The 23,117-nt window shown below is 33.9% G+C and overlaps 1 protein-coding gene and 1 pseudogene across 1 annotated transcript; both read right to left on the minus strand.

Annotated features, from left to right (window-relative positions):
* Positions 1 to 7,553: 7,553 nt before the first annotated feature.
* Positions 7,554 to 13,301, minus strand: LOC145604287 (organic cation/carnitine transporter 4 pseudogene; annotated as a pseudogene).
* A 2,294-nt stretch (positions 13,302 to 15,595) lies between these two features.
* On the minus strand, positions 15,596 to 19,885 carry LOC145604531 (chitin-inducible gibberellin-responsive protein 1-like). The gene is made up of 2 exons (XM_081660420.1): positions 19,702 to 19,885; positions 15,596 to 17,707 (listed from the first exon to the last, which is right to left on the minus strand). Exon 2 carries the CDS (start codon positions 17,614 to 17,616, stop codon positions 15,880 to 15,882), a length of 1,737 nt encoding a protein of 578 aa, XP_081516546.1. The 5' UTR covers positions 17,617 to 17,707; positions 19,702 to 19,885; the 3' UTR covers positions 15,596 to 15,879.
* Positions 19,886 to 23,117: the final 3,232 nt, after the last annotated feature.

Genomic DNA, 23,117 nt, shown 5'->3' on the forward strand with positions numbered 1-23,117 from the left:
CATAAACCTGTTCTATGCATTTTAATCTTGCTATGTGCCTGCATTTTATTGTTGCTGAATATATGCTGCATTTTATTGTTGCTGAATATATGCTGCATTTTAACTCTAACATGTGCTTCATTTTCATCAAGATAGATTGCTGAATGTGTTGTAAATTTGTAATTCTTGTTAAGATTGCTGAATATGTGGCCTAGTATTGATTTTGTTTCAAATATGGTTTTGTTTCTATTTTTTTTAGTAATGGAGCAAGAGTTTGGAAATTATGATGAGCACACTATAGATTCTCAAGACACTGTTCAGAATCAAGATTCTTCTCAACAACAAGTCACTAACACTAGTGGTAGTAAGCGTCAACGAACATCAGATGTGTGGAGGCATTACACCTTTTTTGATAAGTTGGTTGGTGTTGCTCTGATAAGATATGCCCGATGCAATGTTTGCGGTAATGAATATAAAGCACCAGGTACGACTGGTACCTCCACTTGTAAAGCTCATACTACCTCATGCATGAAAAAACATCCACATCATCCTGGACATAAAGAAAGTGGTGTTCAGCCTTTGTTTAATCAAACTCGTCATTTACAATTGCTTGCTAAAGCTATAATTTTGCATTCCTATCCTTTAAGTATTGTGGAGCATCATGGCCTTAGGGAAGTTTTTACGAATCTGAACCCTAATGTGAAGCATGTGTGTAGAAACACTATTTTGAAATATTGTATTGTTGAGCATGATAAGTTTAAGTCCTTGTTGTTGCAAAATTTTTCTGGAATTGTAGGTAGAGTTAGCTTCACTTGTGACTTGTGCAGTGGACAGCATGCACTAATCGAGGTTATCTCACTTTAACTGCATATTATGTTGACAAAAATTGGTGTCTAAGGTCTAAAATTCTGAATTTTAGGTATTGTGGTCCTCCTCATACTGGTGTTGAGATAGAAAAATTTGTGTTTAAACTTATTGGGGAGTGGAAGCTTCAGCGTAAAGGTTTTGCAATTACTGTTGATAATGCTCGATCCATGGATTTTATGGTTGATCTTTTGAAGAAAGATTTAATGTTGACTTCTCCTCTTCCTTGTAATGGTAAATTTTTTCATATTCGATGTTCAGCTCATGTGTTGAACATTATTGTTCAAAGAGGTTTGAAAGAAGTCGATAATAGTGTTCAAAAATTGCGTGAAGTTTGTAAATATATTGATTCTTCGGACTCTAGGCTTACTCAATTTGAGCATGCTCTTTTTGAGGCTAATTGTGTGTTTAATGGTAAGCTACGTCTTGATGTTGTGACTCGTTGGAATGCCACCTATACGATGCTCCGAAAAGCTTAAGAAGCAAAGGAAGCCTTGAAAGTGGTTATCGATAAGTTTATGGGTTATGAATTCAAACTTTCGGATGATGAATGGGATACAATTGCAAAAATATGTAATTTCCTAAAGCCATTTTATGAAATCACTGTGTTATTTTCTGGTTCAGAATATCCTACTGCAAATTTGTATTTTGCTAGTGTCTTGAAAATTGAGCACACGATAACTAAAGCCCATATAGACCCTAAACTTGCACCCATGGCAAAAGTGATGCTTGAAAAATTTGAGGGCTATTGGGATGATTATAGTTTGATCCTTTCAATTGCTGTTGTTCTTGATCCTCGCTGTAAGCTTATTAGAGTGAGAAAGATGTTGAAAGTGCTTTATGTTGAGGAGGCATGTGATGAAAAGGCAAAGGTGATTAAAGATGCTCTTTTGGAGTTGTATAACTTTTATTCATCTATGTCTTCCGATTTTAACTCAAGTACATTTGTTCCCCCCTCCATCCCAATTGTGACCGATAAATCAAATGGTGACGATGATGACATATTCAAGGTAATTAATTAATTTCTTTTTAAAAAAAATTACATAATAATAATTGTATGTTTTAATTTTATTATTTAATAAAAGCATTTTGTTTGAACTTTTCTAGAATATTGATGATGATGATGATGATGATGGCCCATTAAACCGACCATCGATGGAGATTGATAATTATTTGACTACTACTCGTGTACCGTATATTGAAGGGGAGAATTATGATGTTCTCAAGTATTGGGAATCTCAAGTTAGGGTGTACCCTATATTAGCTGCTATGGCTAGGGATGTTTTGGCCATTCCTATAACATCGGTAGCCTCTGAGTCTTCTTTTAGCATGGGTGGTCGTATTTTAAACAAGTATAGGAGTGCGCTTTTGCCTAAGAATGTTGAGGCGTTGGTTACCACACAAAATTGGTTACGTGGTTATGATTGTGATATTGAAGAAGACGTCCTTGAAATTGGTAAAGAAGTGATAGATGAAAGTTTTGCATCTAATTCGGAAGGTATTGACGTCCTTTAATCTTTTTTTTTTAAATAGCTTTTTTTCCTCCTGCCTCCCTCCTGAATTCTGCTCACATATAGCTTTTCTTTTTCCTCAAGCCTAGGCGATGCTACATTAGGGTGAATTCTGCCATGTCTGCTGCTCTTCTGTTCTGCTGCTGCTGTTCTGCTTGTCTGCTGTTCTGCTGCTGTTGTTCTGCTTGTCTGCTGTTCTGCTGTGTCTGCTGTTCTGCCATATCTGCTGCTGGCCATGCTGCTGTGTCTCTGCTGTTCTGCTGTGTTCTGCTGTGTCTCTGCTGTTCTGCTTGTATGCTGTTCTGCTGCTGCCATGTCTATAGTTTTAGGACTTTGTTAGACTTCATATATGCTTGTAGCAAAATAGCACAGTGCAATTCAATGAGTTTCATGTGAGTAATTAACCATTATTTTCCACCTCCTCCCCTGGGAACAATATGTTATGAACTTGAGTAACTTGACTATCTTTGGTTAATTTTATCAAATATGGTGTTATGGATGTGCCCTTAATATGTATTTTTTTTTTTTTACCCCCTTCTATTTGAAGCATTTGAAATTTGCTTAATGTGAATTTGTGTTTCTCAATATGGCATTTGCAATTGGTCTTTATGTAGTCCTTTTACCACTCGGGTACATATTCCATTTAAAAATGATCAACCCTTCAAATAATATATTGTTTTTCAACTTGAATGAGCAAACAGAGGAAAAAGATTCCTAAAAGTCAGAATATAAGAAGAAGCAAATCACTAAGTGGTTAACATTCTCTCGACTCTGGTTGCAAGTACTACGTACATAATCTGTGAAGCAATAAAAAATAGAAATATGACATAATTTGTAGAGCTATGGCAAGTAAAATGTAGACTGGTTGCAACTTTCAACTAGCAAATGAAAAAAAGTAAGGTATGAAGAAAATATTTTAAGCTAGCAGCGTCTTTGCAAAAGGTATGAAGATGATGATCTTTGATAGGCAAATGGTACAAAGGACTCAGCATACCTCTACCAGCAAGACAGATTTTCATTCTGAAGGGAATGTTAAGGGTCTTTCAGCAGGCTTTTCATCCATTATAAAGCATTATCTCAAAATTCTGACATGCTCATAGTCTCATAGACGTGTTTATCTAGATTCAAGATATCAGAGACACACCTCAGAGTGTCTAGCATTATATGGAATTTGTGTTTCTTCATCACTCTTCATAAGTTTTGATTACTAACGGTTTGTAAACGGTTCGATTTAGAAGCGGTTTGGTTCATAAACGGTTCGGTTTATAACCAGTTCGGTTTACAATCAGTTCGGTTTTTAAATGGTTCGGTGCAAACGGGTAGCAGTTTGCTAACGGTTCGGTGTAATCGGTTTTTTTGCCAGTTTAAACGATTTCGGGTTGGAACCGGTTTCGGTTTAGATACGGTTCGGTTCTCTTTCGGTTCGGTTTTCATTCAGTTCGGTTTATATTCGGTTCGGTTTGTTAACGGTTTCGGTTCTTAAACGGTTTACCATTACTCGGGTCGATTCGGTTTCGGGTTTACTAAAATACGGTTCGGGTCGGTTTTCGGTTCCAAAAAATTCGGTTTTTAATCGGTTCGGTTCTCATTTGGGTCGGTCGGTTTCGGACAGTTAAACGGTTTCGGTTTGAAATTTGACAGCACTACATATTTGCTTTCATCGTAGCACCAATATGACCTCTTTCCAAGTGAAATAGAAAACAAAGGGAAAGCCGATAAGTGCAGATATAAAATGCATGAAGTGATATCCATTTATAATCAACTGAGCATATATAACTGATACTAAATAAACTAAAATCATTATTAACCACCCTGCTACAGAATGGAATTAGTAAACTACTAACTGTGAGTCCTGCGTTTTGATTTCAGACAGCTCATTTAATTTTAACTCATAGCTCCACCTACTTATTCAACTGTAACGGTCAACCTGACATGCCAACTTGCTTATTCAACCTCCACAAATCTCGAGTTTTCTAATTTTGCTTTTCACCTTCAACACACTCAAACCCAACAACTTTTATATATTCTGCATCAAGTAATCTTACCTCCCGCACTCCCATATCCATCATTCCAAATACACCAATATCTTTCCATACCCATCAGACATGTATTTGATTCTTAAGTGGGTCGGACATTCAATTGCGACCCTCAAGAAATGACAGGAAAACATGGTAAAAAAAATCTTGACCTATCTATATATGTTGGATAGAATTAGCAAGTCTTTCACATCTGAAGAGTTTAACAGTCATCAATTAAGCATATTCTACTCTTTGCGGTTCTAAAATAGCCTCATCATCACCTTTCCATTGCATCAAACTGGCTATACAACCCTTGATCCAGATAAGATTTTTTCATAACAGCAGTCGCCTTTATCTAAATGACTTGTGCTCTTTATTTTTCTCGCCTTGACACACACTCAAGCTCTATAAGACTCTGTATACACCTTATATTTTTCTTGAGATTGTTCAACCATAACCATTATTCTCTCCGGTAGACCTTTTATAGATTCTCTAAGAAAGTTTGTCTGTTTTGCATAGTCTCACTTGCTCTTTGCAGAGTCAAAGAATCTTCTTAAACTGTATTTCCCCTTGAACATAATGCCTAAATCAGGTACTTGGAAACTCACCTGAAAGAATTTTACAAATCTCACAAACATCATATAGTTCGTTTGATTTGCACTTCACTACTCTTTGTGATGAAATGTTCCGTTTTCTAAAAACCTGTTAAATACCATCAAGCCATATGACACCACAAAGGCCATAAGTAGTCTTTCCTTCTTATTCTTTTAACCATACCCTGCTCCCACTGTGAATGATTTCATACCTTGGCCTTCAAATATATACTTTGTATCAGTCTTTTTTTTCTTTTATCTTTTTGTATCAGTCCTTTTTTCCCATTTCATCAAATGAAAGGAAAGCAAGCCATACTCAATTCAACCTACCAACTATGACGAGGTTCTTCCATATGTTCTCTTTCAGTTCACTGTCTACTATTATCCCAAATTTATGCTTTATGGCTTCTGTAAGTCTATCTTGCTAGCTCCAACAAATAAGGTTCACAGTTTCATCGGCACAAGCAAATTTATATCCTTTCTAAACCCTGTTAAATGTGATTACAGGCTTTCCACAAGTCTCAATGCTTGACTGTATAATACAAAGTTCTAGTGCGGGCTATTAGTAGCCAGTCTGACGTTGTCTAAAGTCTGGAGAATCTAGTTTAGGACAGATCTGGCTATAAAAGGAAGCTTAGTAACCTACACCTTTGCTTGAACTGGACTAGCTGGGCAGAAGTAAATAGAAGATGATGAAGATTAAGGGAAGAAAAATTTTCTGACAGATTTCTAGAAATTCAGCAACAATTTTTTTTTTCATTGTCACGATCACATACTCTGTACCCAGAGTTTAGTCAGGTGCATTAAATTTATAATACAGATAGGCAATTTACGTTAAATATTAAGTTCATGTCTTTTCAAACGATCACAGCTCAATGGCTTCCTAAGGAAAAGATTGTATTGAAAGAGTGAAAGTAAGGGGGATGTCTTTGAAAGCAATAATATTGTGGTTTCTCTAACGTGCAATACAATCTATCATATTTTGGCTGATTATTTCTCTTGCTTTGCTTGAATACTCTGTTTTCTGTACTAATCTCTAGCAACTAACCTAAATGTCAACTGTAATATAATTCTGGTTCTTACAGTAGCAACGTGACGGCATGGTAACTTGACAGCAAAACACTAATATTTCTCTATATACATTCATTACACTAATGTTATTGCTGACTTGTTGTGAGACTGTCTTATTGTATTGTAGGTTCGTGCTAGAAAGTTCATTGCATCATCCACCCAATAAAGTCTCTACATACTAATTCAAAGAGAAGATGAAAATGTCTTTTTGGTTGAAGATGACATTTTGGAGGGAATTAAAGCTCTCGATGTTTGGCTAAAAAACAACTACACGCAAGATGCGAAGGTCGCATTTTTAGTTTTTGATCACGATCGTAACCTATACTACCTAAGAAATAAACAATGGGTAGCTAAGGTAATGATGGCAGCAGGAGGGATGAATGATGGCAGTTGATGTGAACTTGTGAAGTGGATGTTTTTTGTATTTGTCATTCTCTGTAATTCTGGATGTTTGTATGTGATGTGCACAAATAGATGCTATAGAATTCGATGATTAAAGCTCATTAAAAGGATCTTATTCATATACATAACAGATGATTAGTCCTTATCAAAGTTGAAATTTTCCTTTGGTTGATGCTTATACTGTGCTTGTATGGTTAATAATAGAGCTTTAATGTTTATAGATGATTCGGCTCTTGGCTTTTGTGTAAATAACCAAAGGACACGGAATATCATTTATAAAATCATTGTATTGATACCATCGGGTGTATGTACCACTAATAATATGTTTCCCTCCAGTTTATTTTGTTTGCCTAAGCTTTCTGGTTGGTTCACTTTTGTGCAGCGTAAAAATTAGTGACTTCCAGCTTTTTCAGAACCATCTTGTTGTTTATGAGAATGAAGGCGGTCTCCTGAAAGTAGTTGTCCATCGCCTTCCTTCCATTGATCAGTCGCTTGAAAACCTATTTGGGGGCCTCAATGTTGACTTTGTTGATCCTGCGTATGATGTGCACCATCTAGATGTCTCTAATTTGAAAGTATGTATGTAAGATTTGATATTCTTCCACGGAATTATACGAGTAATTGGGTTTTAGTTAATGACAATGTATCCCTTTCACAGATTTGATAATGAAATTTATGTTCCTTTTGTACGTCTGATGGGGCATAGCCTCATATGATTAACATTCAATTTCAGAAGAATGACATAGAATTTTTTTATATGCTAGGACATAGAATGATATAGAATTAAATTCTTCAAAGTTAAAATTATAAAGGAAGTACCATAGATTAGATTACCAAGTGCATGAGCATAAACACCTCATTGGAGTACAATTCTTGCCAATAGCATCTAGCAATAACTCATCCAATCATTTTCAGGACAGCCATTGCCTTACATTAAGTGCGTGATGCATGCCAATCTACTCCTCTATTGATGAGTACACCTTGAATTGTATTGGTAATTATAAATTTAGACATACTTAAAACTATCAAAAAGATGTTACATACTACATAAATATACTCCTCTATATTATACTAGTCATTCACCAAAAGAAAAACAAAAAGTTGGAGGGTATAGTTTAAGTTGCTAAAAATGGCTCAAAATCTGGCTTCTCTAGTTCTCCCTCCTCCATACCAGCCATGGTATCATACAAAGGCCGATTCAACGTCTCAGGTAAAAAAAATCCTAGCAAACCACCAATGATTCCACAAACCGAGAACACGATGAAGGGATATGTACTACCCATCACCACCACAAGCGGGGCTAAAATAGCCCCCATATGAGACGCTTGTGTAACACATCCTAGGGCAGCGTTACGTACAACCGTGGGGAACAACTCTACGGTGTAAATAAACAACAAATTATATGTTCCTGCCATACCAAAAATCCCTAATATACCACTTATCATACGTATATTCTTCCATATTCCATAACTCTTCATCAAACTCCCTAACAAGCAAAACACCCCACTAAACCACATTGTCCCTATTGTAAGTGGCTTCCTTCCGAACCTATCCAACATAATCGCGGTTAATGTGAAGGCAGGCATTTCAGCAACCGCGTTGAGAAGTACATTGAGGTAGAGGTTGGTGTCGAGATTGACAACATTTAGGCTAAGTCCATAGTACACAACCGCGCAACAAAAGTTGATCACAAAGGCTAAGTAAAGGCGTACTCTTGTGATGGGTGACTTTAGGACATCTATTAAAGAGCCCTTCATTGCCTCATTTTCTTCAAGAAATGAATCCTCTTTAAGAATTTCGACATCATTGTTCTTGTTAGCATTATCATCTAGGGTAAGCTCTACGCCTTTTGGGATAATCCGGCCATTAGAATGTGCCATTTGTCGCATGACTTCCATTGCTTCCTTGGTTTTACCTCGTACAAGGTACCACCTAGGAGACTCCGAGAGGAAAGGGATAACGATTGTGATGAACACGATGGAAGGTATCGAGGATGCAACATAGAGGGATCGCCATGTTGGGAACATGTAGGCAACTCCGGAGAGGAGAGCAATGCCGGTTGAGAAGAAATAGAAGGTGGACATACCGGCAACACCACGTTTACTAGGCCCTATGGGCTCAGTGGCTAGGACAAATGCACACATGCCCACACCACCGGTGCTAAGACCACTCAAGAACCGGAGGAGGGTGTAGACGACGTAGTTTGGAGAGAGCGCGGTCAGACAACCAAGGATCCCGTTCAATAGGCATATTATGGTTAGTGAGCCTTTTCTTCCTAGTGATGAATCCGAAAGATGACCGAAGACTCCTGCTCCTGTAGATAAATCAAAGTTACAATTAGAATGAGACTATTTTATTCCTTGTATTACTATTGGTAGAGTATTTCATAATATAAGACTGAATATGTATGCCACTACGTAACAAATTAAGTAGTTTGTCTGAAACGTGTTACGAGTGACATATTATTAATTAGTAGTTCAAATTACACTCAGTTAACATCTTACTTTCGGACTGGAGTATTAACACAAACGAGGTTGGTAATTGGTATGTAGCCACTAGCTAGAATCCAAACTTAAAGCCACTTAAGTGAAGAGTTAGCAAGCAGACAAAAGGAGGCTAACAAAGGAAGCACAAACCAACAATAGGAAATTAATGGTACCAAGTAACAGCCTAACAAGTTAATAGCATGTGATGGACCGCTCATTGAACAAGGAAAACTATAAGCTACTCGATTGGCCTCTAACATAATTTACAAGCTTATAATTTATAAATAGTAGTTTCAATTTACGACAATCAAACTTAGATCTAGACAACTTAAACCATATTCGGCTAGCCTTATCGAAATTGTCAGATCTAGATCCAATTAACAAAGACAACAAGATTCTAATTTATATTGAACCAATCCAAAAAATTTATAGATATCTTAATTTATCATCAATGGAATCAAATGTCTTGACTTGTTTAATCTATCGATCTAACTTAAACCTAAACATGACCATAGCGAATGAATATAAATCGAGTCTAATGTATTTGTCAATTCTCTTTATAATCTCATATACGAATTCAGAAGGAATGTTAATTTCAAGAAAAGATGAATAATATGAGTAATGCCAAATGATCAAAATCTACTAACAGCCTAAATTAAACCTAACAGCTAGCAATGAATTTTTTTCCTAAAAAAACACCGAAATTAATCAATTGAGTCAATGCTGGCAATGTAAAGGAATAATCTTGATTCGAATATACTTTTGTACTCCATGTTTTTTAGGATAAGGTGTTATTTAAGGTATAGTACATTAGTGCTAGACATGATTAGTCATGCAATTGGTACAACTTGTGACCACTATAATAAATACAAATTCCTACTACTAGCAGGAGTGACTAGATGCAGTTAAAAATAATACTCTAAACCACTAGCAGGCAGCCGTAATCATTCAAAATCTCCAAATCTCGTGATTATAACAAAACATAACCAAATGATTGTCATTTTAAATCAATACAAAACATATTCACCTGTATTAAACCTAATTCAAATGATATATTTAAGAAACTTAACACTTTTTTTTATACTAGGCCATCATACTAGGCCGTCCTCATGTAAAAAAATGTCAAATAAATAACGCTTAAAGACAGTATGTAGCAATTTTATTTTTTTTTTTATTATTATTATTTTTTTTTTTTTTTTTTTTGGACTATGAGTAGCAGCCGGATTCACAATCTTTAGACTTTTGTGTTAATGAGTAAGACCAAACGACCAATATCAATCTCATTATGACTGAAGACGTTCATTTCGTCACACCCGTCAATATAACAAAGAAGCGTATATTGACGTGTGTTTTTTATCACCAATCCACCATAACTCAACTAGTTTGCTACTTATCTGTTTCTCATCATCTAGAAAATTTGGAATCGCTTTTTTTTTTTTTTTTTTTTTTGAAAGAAAGAAAATTTGGAATCGCTTCGTTTGATGTCAATCCCTACATTTTCTTTTTTATAATTGGTTTTAGAATTATTGTTACATTTTCTTAAAAAATAATTGTTACATTTTCTTAAAAAATAAAAAAAAATATATAAAAAACTTGTATTATTTTCTTATTCCTCTCTATCATATATCTAAGTTACATAGCTTTTTTTTAATCACTTAAACTAACATTATACTACTTCCGTTACAGGTTATGTGCAAAAATGTCTAATCATTGCACATAACCAGTAACGAAATTAGTACTAATTTTTGTATAGTTTTTACTCTCATACATTGAACCACTTATAGCTTTATAAGGTTGTTTGTTTTCCCTTTGGTCTTCACGCAATAATTATCTTTAAACTACGTGTTCACTTTTTTACAGATACTATTGCAATGGCCTTGAAACACAAGGGATAACACATATACGGTTAAGAAAATGAGAAGTTGACATATGTCATAATTCCAATTAGCAAAACTATCATTATTCTTATCTTAAAGAACATGTCTTTTTGTAAAACGTGCATCATGTGGATCTATCTTCTGACATTGTTAATTCATCACCAATTTCAAATAATAGATGTCTAGCCAATAATACTCCGTACCATACAATAATTAGTAACATCTGCATATACATGATGATAGTTTTTAATGTGGAAAGAAGAAATTATGTATATATATAGTTAAGCACTCGAAAAACCTAACACGTTAAATTATCATGAACTAGAAGAAACATTATAACTCGGTCCCATAGTTTTGAACGTGTTGAAGTTGACTTCATAAAGATTGCAAGCACAACAAAATGTTCATGCCAACATGTCCAACTTGCAAAACAATGGAATTATAAGGTACAAAGGAATATGCTTAAGTTTAATTGGTAGCATCTTTATAACAATTGGATGATTACTTATTCATAGTATGTAAAAAGACATTCAAACCAAGCATACTTTTTCCTTTTTTTAAAAAAAAAAAAAAAAAAAAAAAAAAAAAAAAAAAAGGGAATAAAAATCAACTAAACTAAGCATGCTTTCATTCTAATGAAATATTCTAGGTTAGCCCTGAAAAAGTAAAGAGTAAAACAACTTTGAACATTCTAGTACTTGCATTGTGAATTGTGATGATTGTGTGCAAATGTGCAATAGTATAGGATAGAACACAATGTGAGATGAAATTTCAAATTGAATTTTGGGTGCAAATAATTTGTTAAGGGTAACACACAACATATTTCTCAAAAATAATAGTCACTTAAATTAATTTACAGTGGCTCCAAAAAAAAATGTTATTTCATGGAGTACTAAATTTAATCGCAAAATTAGTCAATTTGACATTTATATTAATTCAACCCAACCCACTCTACTTGATTCTTTTCGGAAAGACCTATAAAAACAAGGATTAAGCAATTACAGTACATATTAGCACATGGGTTATACTTAATTAATTTATAAAAATATTATAAAAGGCTGTAGTGAGGTCATAAGAAGAGTGCAAACAAGAAGCTAATTAAAGTCTACCTTAATTGAATTTATTAGCTAGATTCAGCTAGGACAAAACAAGATCCCTAATCAAATTAAATCATATTCTCTTATACATATTAAGAGTTCAATAGTACAGTATAATTTATGTATAGTTTTGTGAACAACAATTAACAATTACGAGATTTATACTTAATATTACCCTAGAAAATAAAATACTCGATCCTTCAATTCATGACAAATTTTGCGGGGACAAAAGGGACCAACAACTACTTAAAAAAACCATGTTCTGTTTTGGTAACCCTTAAAATAACCAATATACAAACATTCGAGTGTGATATGACTCAATTATGAGTATTTGATATTGCATATTTCTGATCCAAAAATTCCCTAAGTTTCAATTCTACTCCTATTATATTTGAATTGTACTTTTATTTGAATCAAATATTTGAATTGTACTTAAATAACATGTTATACTTGTTCTGTTGTTAGCACCATCATAAGAAGATAACAGTAGTATAGTAATTAGGACTTTAAGAAACTAACATAAACTAATTAACAGTAGTATAGTAGCATGAATTATTTCATAATAATGGCGGTTCTTACTCTTACTATTTTCATGAGATCTAGTCATGTGCATTTGAATTGTTTCCAATTAAAATCTTTGACAATCATCAATTATATGCACTATTAATACTAAAAGTTATTTAAGAAAAATATTACATCTTTAAAATTCATATTTGGAACGATTTTTACAAAATCAAAGATTGCTTTTAAACTCTTAACGTTAAACAATTGCTACAATCATGTAATTTTGACTAAACAAATATACTATATCGGTAAAATCTAGAAAAACGGAAGTAACAATAATTTGAAGAAAGAATCAGATACTCTAGAAATCTATCATTATAAGATAGTGTCGCAATTATTTAGAAACGGATTGATTATATCGCCAAATACTTAAATTAGACTATATCAAAATAAGATAGAACTAAATAACGAAAGATAAGGAGAATAATATTTTGTGTACCTATCATGCAGCCGAAGAAGAACAAAGATTGCACCAATCCAACCTTATACTTCTCACCACACACCAACCCCCACTCGGCCACGGTCGAGCTACCGGGCCCGTCAACCCAATCCCACGAGCCCGATGGTAGCCCACAAACCTGGGTCTGGGCCGGGCTGCAGCCCGGCCCAGTACACAACCATCGCGGCTCGCGGTCAGCGAAGATCATAACCATAGTATGAAAGGCCTCTAACGCCCAAGCTAAGCTCGTTAGAACGAAGTGTCGTAGTTGCCACCTTCCGAACTCGCCGCAATACTTGAGAAGCATTGCGTCAATGGTGAGCTTCTCTACGACGTTGGATTTCCCATTGGCCGGGAGAATCAACGGCTGTTGGAGATCCCCGAGTGTTTGAGAAGGCATTGTTAATGTTAAATTATATGGGGTTTTTTAATGGGGTTATGTTTTTGTGAATATTTCGTACTTATTTATAAAGCCTTGTCTCAAATTTGTACGGAGTTTAGGAAAACAGAAAATCTGATATTTATATCTAATTTAGTTTAATTTGATTTTTATTTCTTTTTAAAAAAAGGAAAAGAATGGGTCACGTGATAATGGGGGTGTGCTGTGAGCTGATGACTTGGTGTCCCTCAATAATCGTGGGAAGATCGTGATTATGAAGGAAATAGATGATCCTACATAGACTCTTTTGATTTTATTCTAAGTTTTAAATTGATAATCTTATTTGAATTCTTTATTAATTCCAATGAATATAATATCTTGTTTGATTTTTTTTTTTTAAAAAGATATCTTTTTTGATTTGTGTAGTTTAACTCACAATTAGCTTCAAATTATAAGTACTCTAAAAAACTTCTGCTTAATTATTGAGTTTAAAATTGTGCCAAACATTGTTATTACTTACAACAATAGTGAGTACAGTTTTTATGTTTTATTTTATTTTATTTTTTTCCTATTTGAAGCAAAAAAATATACAGGGTAGATTTAGTACTAAGTACCGAATAGAATTATCGTTTTATTACTAAGTACCAAATAGAATTATCATGAACCCACGGATTTGATTCATTTGAATGTGGTTGATTTAGAGTTCATAATAAGTGTTTGAGGGCAACATATTTAAGCTGAGGTTGAGATTCAGAGTACTTAATTAATAGGTTGTTGTAATAAATTATTTATATGATTTTTTTCCCTAATTTGGGGGATCTATGAGGATACATCATACATGTATAATGTTTTGCTCTCTTTCCTTTTATAGCACATTGAATTATTGGTTCAATCTTACCAAATCTGTGAAGACTTGTGATCTAAATTCTCCCCTTAGGCCCATTTGGGTAAGCTTTATTAGTTTCTCCTGTTAGGCCCGCTTCTATTTACCTATTTTTCATTTATTGTAGGAAGAATAGGTTTAAAAATAGGTTACATAAAGGTCAATGAATTTTTATAAGTTCACTTTAAGCTCGGATAAATTTTAAAAATGGTTAATAATAATTATATTACCTAAATTCAACTTAAAATACAAATTAAAATAAGTTACTATATAAAGTTCACATAAATACAAATTACTTGAGTAAATCGCACCCTTTAGTCCTTTGATGTTTGCTTATGACAAACTTTTAAATAAATCGGATGTGCAATAAATATTGAACATCCGTTATAAAGTTACCTCTAAAATGAACAAAAGTTACCCTAACATGAATAAAAGTTACCCTAACATAAATATAAGTTACGAAGTATTTATGCTTTACTGATAAAAGTTACCCAAAAAATTGTAAAAGTGACCCTAAATTTAATAAAAAGTGACCCCCGATGTACAGTAAATTACTGTACACCGGATGTATACAAAAGTTATTCTAGGTCTTTTATTGATCTAGAGACTAATGGATAATTATGAACCCTATTTTTTTAAACCTAATTTATTTTAAGGATACAAAATATATACTCGTGCAAAATATATCCTGAATCGATAACAAATATTATCATAATATAACATCTATCAAAAATCTTACACGAAAATCGTTAAATGATCATGTCCTAATGTCTCTTCTTTTGTTGTTTGCTTTCCGTTACAGTTACCCTGTTGGTTTGTTTGTAGTCCGCATTGGTTAAAACTCCATCTTATGACACAAGCAAGGCCCAATAGATCCATTTTGCTTCTGCAAGCACTTACGTAGTTACATAACACTATTATTGTATTTGCTTATTTCCCCACAAAAAAATGTGACACTAAAACCTATTATAGAGTCATCAAAGATCTATTTGTTACAAATACTTTTTCGGCTCAAGAATCCAATTTTCATGTGGGATTTCATCTAAAACAGTAGTTACAATTCTTACAAACCATTGCTTCTTTCTAAAATGCGACAACTTTTTTTACACATCCAAAAATAGTACGGAGTATACTGACTTATTCCAAACGGAGCATTACTTTGCATAGAGCTCTACGCTTTTAGAACGAGGGAATATTTTCCGGGTCTGGAACCATTTCCCTAGCTGACCACAGCAGACCAGGGATACAAATTCCTCTTTAACTTTTCAATGTTCTATTTAACTCTATGTTATAAGATTTAGTACATTTCTGTGGAACTAAAATCGGCCCCAAACTTAAGAAAGCTTCGGATTACAGATTATAGAATTGCATTCATGTTTTATTTCAGATCTCAGAAGTACTAAAAAAACTTCTCTGTATGTGAAAAAGTAACTGAAAGATAACAAAGCAGAGATTAAATAAACTGTAGTCTATTATACAACAAACTATTATCTCTCTTACATGTTAGTCCTAAACGTTAACACCCCTGCATCATACTGTAAATACAACTATATTGAACATCTCTACATAAAACAACATTGGTGAGAAGTTCACACTGTCTCATACAGAAACTCGTCGTCATTGCTAAGCAAAAAGAATTCTAGAGAAAAAAGAATTGAATTTGATCAGTTACCTTTAACTTCTGTCTCTTGATTCTGTGTTTTCCTATCTGTATGATCAATGCCAAGCTGAAGCTGATATTAACATCCTGTCTTTCCAACCTAATAGCATAGCGCCGTCTTTCTCTACCAATGTATAATGTTCTGAGTAACACCGAAGTAGTCCTCTTATCACGGAGTTTACGTATGAGCTCAAAGGGTATTGCTGAAATCCTGCCATAGTAAATCTCGACTTCCATTTCCCAAAAAGCTCATGACGCTCTACTCTTTCCTTTCCCTCACAAGCGATGACATTAACAATGTCCTTGGCCAAGCAGTGTTGCTCCACGCTGATCCGTTCCTTCCTGTCTCGAGGCATTGTCACATCAATGGACTCGAACATTGCTGAGTAGTAATTGAGTGCTTCTGTGAACCTTGTCAGGAAAGGGGTAGTATTGGTATTCGACTCTTGCTCGACCAAAGTCGTCACCTTAGGAGCTAGTGATTTCACCATTCTTAGGAGACCATCCCTCGGGTTGTTCACATCAACACTCTCGTCAGGTGTGTGGTGGAGTTGCAAAGGGAAATTCACTGCCAAGGCTTCTCCGGGCCTCACATCGAGCATTTCCCTTGTGACATCAGGAAGAAAAACTGGTACAGCATGAAATTCAACGGGTATTTTGAACTTTTCAGAGAGGGCTGCTAAACGTTTCCCCACTGCCTCCAAGCTAGCACCTCGAGCATACTGAGAAACAGGATCATCAATGCCTGTAATTCGCACATACGGTGCCCCACCAGGTCTTGCAGCAAGAGCTTGCAAGAGAGTCAACCATTGGGTTCCTTGAGCTATCTGGAAATCTATGATATGTATGCGATTTTCATTTCTGCATGCTTCCGCTATAGCTCCATTGGCAGCCATGTAGCCGAACTTCAAGTAAGGACATATTTCATAAAGGATGTGCATGTAAGAAAGCAGATCTTTTCCAAGGGGCTCTTTACACCTAAGAGCCCGGTAAATATTATTTCCAGATGATTGCTTCCTTGCTACTAGCCCTTCAATCATATAAGCACCAAGGCGCTGTATTGGTTGTCCTGAGATCGAGACCTCTCCCCTTGCTTGTTCAACTAATTTCTCAAAATCATCTATTCTGTTTTCGGATAATGCCCTTGCACATTCAATCAGCAACTCTTTTAGATTGCCAGACGGAATTTTAAGTTGCTGGATTTCTTCTTCAACAGCCTTGTGGCGTTTCTCACTCTGACCTCCTTCCTCTGATCTTCTTTCCCCAGAAGGAGATGACGACTGAGCTTGAGCCCCGTGTGAACCCTGTGGCTCCCGGCTCCAGGATCCCAATCTCTGACTTGGGATTTGGGTTTGTCGGTTTCCTCCCCCGATTGCTTCATCACCCATAAGAACAGTCTCTAGCTCCTGCAAGGCATGCCTGATGTTCACTTCATAATCTGTTTTATGAGAGAGCAAAGTCCCGCTAGAAGTCCGTAGAACAGCAGTCTGATGGGAATCTTCTGAAGGACTTGAATTCAACCTTTGACAGTAACTGGTAGTTTCAAGGGATGAATTATAAGAAGGGCTTTTTCCTGAGAGACTCTCACTCGAGCTGTGTTGCTCTCGGCTATCACTCAATGTAGTGACAGTATCACAATCAAAGTGAGGTGAGAATGGTGAACTTGGAGAGTTTTTAAAACTGAATTTCAGCGGTCCAAATATTCTGTTTGGAATTTGTGAAGTATGCTGAGAAGATATATAGGACGAGTCAGCACCAGTAACATTGTATCCCACAATCTTGTGTGAGTCCATGCTATAGCATAAGCTATAGCCCTTGTATGTATTAACAGTTAATTATTGAAATCCTGTGGTAAAATATTTTCCTGCGAACTCCAATACCGATCTGTAATTACAAGGCATAACAGTTGGTAAGCAATGCAAACACCCAAACTGAGAGCTCATAAACTGAACATTCAACAAAGAGATAATAGACTGTATTATTGAAAATGTCAAGCTTTCTGATAAAATAAACAAGCTAATTATGCAAATTAACTTCAACAAATGCAATTGTTATGCAAAGTTGTAAATAAGGAAAAGGACACAGCCAATCAAGGTGTCACAACGACACCAATTACTGCTCACATAACAAATAATTATACTCGGCACCATTGTAAAAAAGTAGAATATAGATGGAATACATGAAAAACATTTACAACAATAATTTTCTCTCCAAAGATCCACAGAAGCAAACCCAAAGCATTAATGTGAACTTGATCTGTTAGATTCTGAGCAGGAGAATATTGTTACCATTTTAGTCAGCTACACTTCAGATTTATTGAAGCTTTAGTCGGTTACAATTTAGATTCATTCACTTGAAATTTCAAAAACAGCAGATATGAAATTTAAAGAAAAATTATTACAGCTGCCTAATAACCACGAACACACAAAAGCAAGAAACTGCAAGAAAAAGAAACTTACAGCAACTCTAACCGAACAACTGCTTCATTTAAGGCAGGTCTAAGGCCAAGTGAAAAGCATAAGAAATCATCAGTAGCTCTCCTAAACAAGGATATAAATTACTCTCTTCATTACCATCCAATAATTCCAAACACTTAACACTCCATGGTTCATACCTTTGACATAGACAGGAAACTCATGAAAAGACTAGGTTGATGGTCTTGCTTTATGTTTTAGACCTTAAGCCCTCCCAATACACTTATGTTAGAAAGAAGAAACGAGAATAGATTAGCTTTTTAGATTCTACGAAGTATAGAACCATCCCCACCAACGATTATGCTCTAATGAACTAGTAGTTGAGTAGAAAAGACGACAATCAATCATGAACTTTAGCTCTTCCAACTAAGATCTCTCTATAAAAATTAATAGATTAACATAACATGAACATTTCCACAATTTCTATCAATTAATGCCAACTATGAATCAATTCTTACCACTCATGAATGAACAACACGGTTTTTTTCCCCTCTCCCTCCTTTACTTCTTCTCTTTTCACGATTATCCCTCTTTTCGTCCCGAACCACCAAAGACAAGGAAGCTCACATCTCATATACAACAACTTAAAAATCAAGATTCATAATCAGTTTCCTAACATAATTTTTAGAAGATAATCACAACTAAACTGATGTCTAGTGGTAGGATAAATTCGTGGCAATTTACATATCAATAACTTATCTTATTAGTCCTAATTTTTTTCAGTCTAACCAAACCCACCCACCCCCTAATCCAAAAGATGTATGAACACATTTCATTCATTTTGAAGAATAACCTTTTAAAATCAAATGTAAGACTAATCTTTTATTCAACTTTTAGCATTAAAAATTCAATTAACTCTTCCTATAAACAAGAAGTCAAGGGTTACAAATTGTATCCCAAAAACATACCTCTCAATTAAGAAAAATAACACACTCATAAAGTCGCTTCGTCCAATTTAGCTGTCACATTACTCGTTCAAATTACACTATTTCATTGTAATATACTCACATTATTTGTTCAGATTACACTATTAACGTGACTACTAATTCCGGATAAACAAAACAATCAATACCCCCACAAGTGTAAATTTTACACAACAAACTTTTTTGGTAAAATTTGATTCCTTAACCCCTGTTTCGATTTCTAAAAAAAGATACCTTTATTCACAGACGCTCAATTAACCAACAAAATCAATCACTAAATTCATCAAAAAAAAATTCAATCTTTACTAGAAATTCCCATGCAATTAACAAAATAACCGACACCCATATTACAAAATTACACAAAAATGCAAGACATATAATCTTGGTCAGAAAAATTAAACTAACAAGAACAACTCAAATAACATTATTAAACTAAAAACTACTACTAAATTAGAGAGATTAAATTAAAGAAAACTAGTACCTGAGAATGGAGGACACAAGGGTCAAATGATGATGTTGAAGGAATTTGACTAAGAATAAAAATAAATAAAAAGTTTGAAAAGATTGGTCGGGAAATGAAGAAGATTCAAAATGTGAAGAAATGGAAGAATAAGGATATTTATATGAGGAGGAAAGGTAGGAAATATGTGACCGCCGACCACACGTTGGAGTTTCAAGTTTGAAGTGTTGTTGGGAGTTTTAAGACTACACTAGATATATCCAAGCACCTTCCTTTCTTTTTCCTTTTTTAAATAAGTACCTATGAAAATATAAATCATAAAAAATGGAAGTGTTTGTGACTTTGTGTTCACGCGCCTTACTTGGATTGGGAGTTGCGATGATGCTTTATTTTAAGGGTTGTACAAGAAAATTGATTTTGACACGCTCTTTAGTTTTTGGCGCATCTTATGGGAGAAGAGCATAAAAAACTATAACATCGCATGAAAATATGCCAAAATCAATTCACGATGTGTCAAAATCATTTTCCGTTGCACAAGAGGTAATTCACTAATTTGGGTGAGTGAGGGGTTAATATTGCAATGTAAGGGTCATTTCAATGTCAATATCTTGCTTTTTTTAACTTTATGTGAGAGGTTGATTCCTTGGAGAAATTAGGTATCACAATCTGTTCATAGTACGGCTGATAGCTATTGTGTTGAATTTGAGGTAGTGTATAGGTCGTTTTTATTAAGTTGGATGGGGATTGATTTTGTTGGAGTTGAATTGGGTAATGTGTTAATTTTTGAGGGGCATTATAAATCATATTGAATTATGAAGATATTGAAGCAATTCAAAATGTCCGACAAATTTTTTTTTTATCACGTGTCAATGTATAAACGCAATTAAATATTTTTAAATGAGTATACTATTAAAAAAAATTAATTAATTACATATTAAAATGAATATAACAAGATATCACATGATTATGTTTTTTTATACATTTATAAATTACAAATATTAGGGTATGTTCACATTTACTGAACTAAACTGATTGGAGCTGAACTGAATATTTTATGAGAGAGGGAAATTAGGAGCTAAACTGATTGGAGCTGAATTGAACTGAACTGAACTAAACTGATTGAAGCTGAACTGAACTGAAGTCAACTGAAATTAAGTAATTGCGAACATGCCCTTAATTAAAATAATATTTATATATAATTTTAAATTCAAAATATATAATCTAATTTGGAACGGATAAAGTATCATCCCAAGTTTATTTAATAAAATAAGTAAAATAATCATGACATAATTTTATACCCTTTACACTAAATAAACTTTTTTTTTTTTTTTAATACCCCCACTTCATTCAAATTTTCTCCAATCCTACTCAAATTGCAACTTTGAACAATCCAACTCAACATCCATTTACAAAATACTTCGTAACAAATTAGCGTACGTGAAGGATGAGGTTATCTCATACCCGTAATTCCCATTCCCACGTTTAACGCGCCTTTCTTAAGCGCGTGAAATTTACATGACAATAAACGTATGTGAAAACCAGGTGCCATTGCCGTGTTTGACTGCTGCCACTCACGTGTCATGCACGTGATAAAAGACAGGGTGTTATTAAACATTTTAAATCTCATAATCGAATGCCACGTATGAAGGGTGATACCCCACTTTAACTTTGACTTTGACCTGACGTGGCACACGCTAAGCCCTAAACATGTCTTGTTGGACCACACCTTCCTAACTTTTGCCTTTCTTTTAACTTTTGTATGGCCCCACCATTAATAATGAACTAATTAATCATACTTTAGGTAGAAATATATCCATTTTTGTTTAAGCTTTTTATAAAGCAATTTATTTATAAGGAATATCACCCACCAAAATAAATATTACGGCGCATGGAGTTTGATAAATGAATTCCTAAGACTTGATTAAAAGTTTATAATTATATAAGTATTCTCTTGGTCTCTCTTCTATAGTTCTATGGTTACATTTGATTTTTAAGCATCCATTAAGAAAAAGACTTTGAAAGTATGTAAAATGAATGTTTCTTTTGAGAATAAGTAAATACTTTGATAAATGGAATAATTACTTAGGGGATATGTTAATATCTTGATAGATATATAGAAACAGTTGTATTGAGAGTGTGAAGATATGTGAGTAAATGTTTAAATTTGATATTAAAGACAATTATGAGAAAGCGTACGTAACCACGTAAAAGTGACAAAGGGAGTATCTGATCTGTGACTGTTAGAATAAGGGTAACATCAACTAATATGTTCGTGTAATTAAGGGTCTGTTCATTTTATATTAAAGAGATACTTTAATATTTAGTAAAAACAATTTTGGTTCGATAAAAATAGTTTGAGTTCATTAAAATTAATTTCAATTCATTAAAAATCAATAAGTTTAAAGAAAATCTGTAATAGAGAGTCGTAAAAAAGTTTCAGTTTTTACAAAAATAATTTCAATCAGTAAAATTAATTTCGGTTCAATTTATATAATTTAATTCATGTGCAAAAATAATTTCAATTCAATAAAAATAATTTCAGTTCAATAAAAATAATTACAGTTCAACAAAAATAATAATTAAGGTGAAGTGAACATAACCTAAGTCTAGTCTCTTCCTTTTTTTTATTTTTTATTTCTCTCCTTTCTCTTCTCTTTGAGGGTTTTAGTTTTCTTTGTAGTTTAGACTACAAATAATTATTTTTGACGACCCTTTTCCTATAATTATCAAATAATAAAGTTGAGTTTTCCAAGAAGCCGAGCATGTATAATATGAGGTATCTTTTAAATGACGACATAAAAAGAAAAATATAGACAAACTTTAAGAAGTCGATGAGTATTCATCTCGTGGTATTCATTGATGCAACAAGGTTAGAAAAGTGATCTTAAGGGTTAATGTATAGCATTACACTACTACTTAATTGCAAGAAAAAAATTGATGGAAAATTTTATAACACATATATGTAATTGCTATAATGCATGCATACGCTTTAAGAATTAAATATCAAAAGTGACTCTTTTTAAACATCAAAAATACAATTATAAGAAGAGAATACTAAATTAAATCTGAAGATTCGTTTGTCTAAATCAATTCTCCTTAAGAGAGTAGTAAGAAAGTGAAATATACGCAAAAATCGAAAAGTGAACGCGATCTTGATATTTGAAAAACCTTCAACATGAAGAAAGTTCTTGCGTTCAATTCACATTCAAAATGATAGCAATAGGAGAAGAAAAGATGAGCTAAAATCTAAAAAAAAAAAAAAAAAAAAAAATCAACTTTCTATGATTATGATTATTGATATTACTAATCACGTCTGATAAGGATGGATACTCGTGTAGTAATTGTTTTTTTTTTTTTTGTTTTGGTTAAATAAATCGAATTGCATGAAGACAAAGGATCATATACGTTGGCCTTATTTAGGACTGAGATCATTCATG

The sequence above is a fragment of the Chenopodium album genome, chromosome 22 (assembly GCF_948465745.1).
Source record: "Chenopodium album chromosome 22, dcCheAlbu1.1, whole genome shotgun sequence".
Taxonomy (NCBI): Eukaryota; Viridiplantae; Streptophyta; class Magnoliopsida; order Caryophyllales; family Amaranthaceae; genus Chenopodium; species Chenopodium album.

What these genes read in the sequence shown, in the direction of transcription:
- LOC145604531 (XM_081660420.1), bottom strand. Translation starts at nt 17,616, where the DNA reads ATGGACTCACACAAGATTGTGGGATACAATGTTACTGGTGCTGACTCG.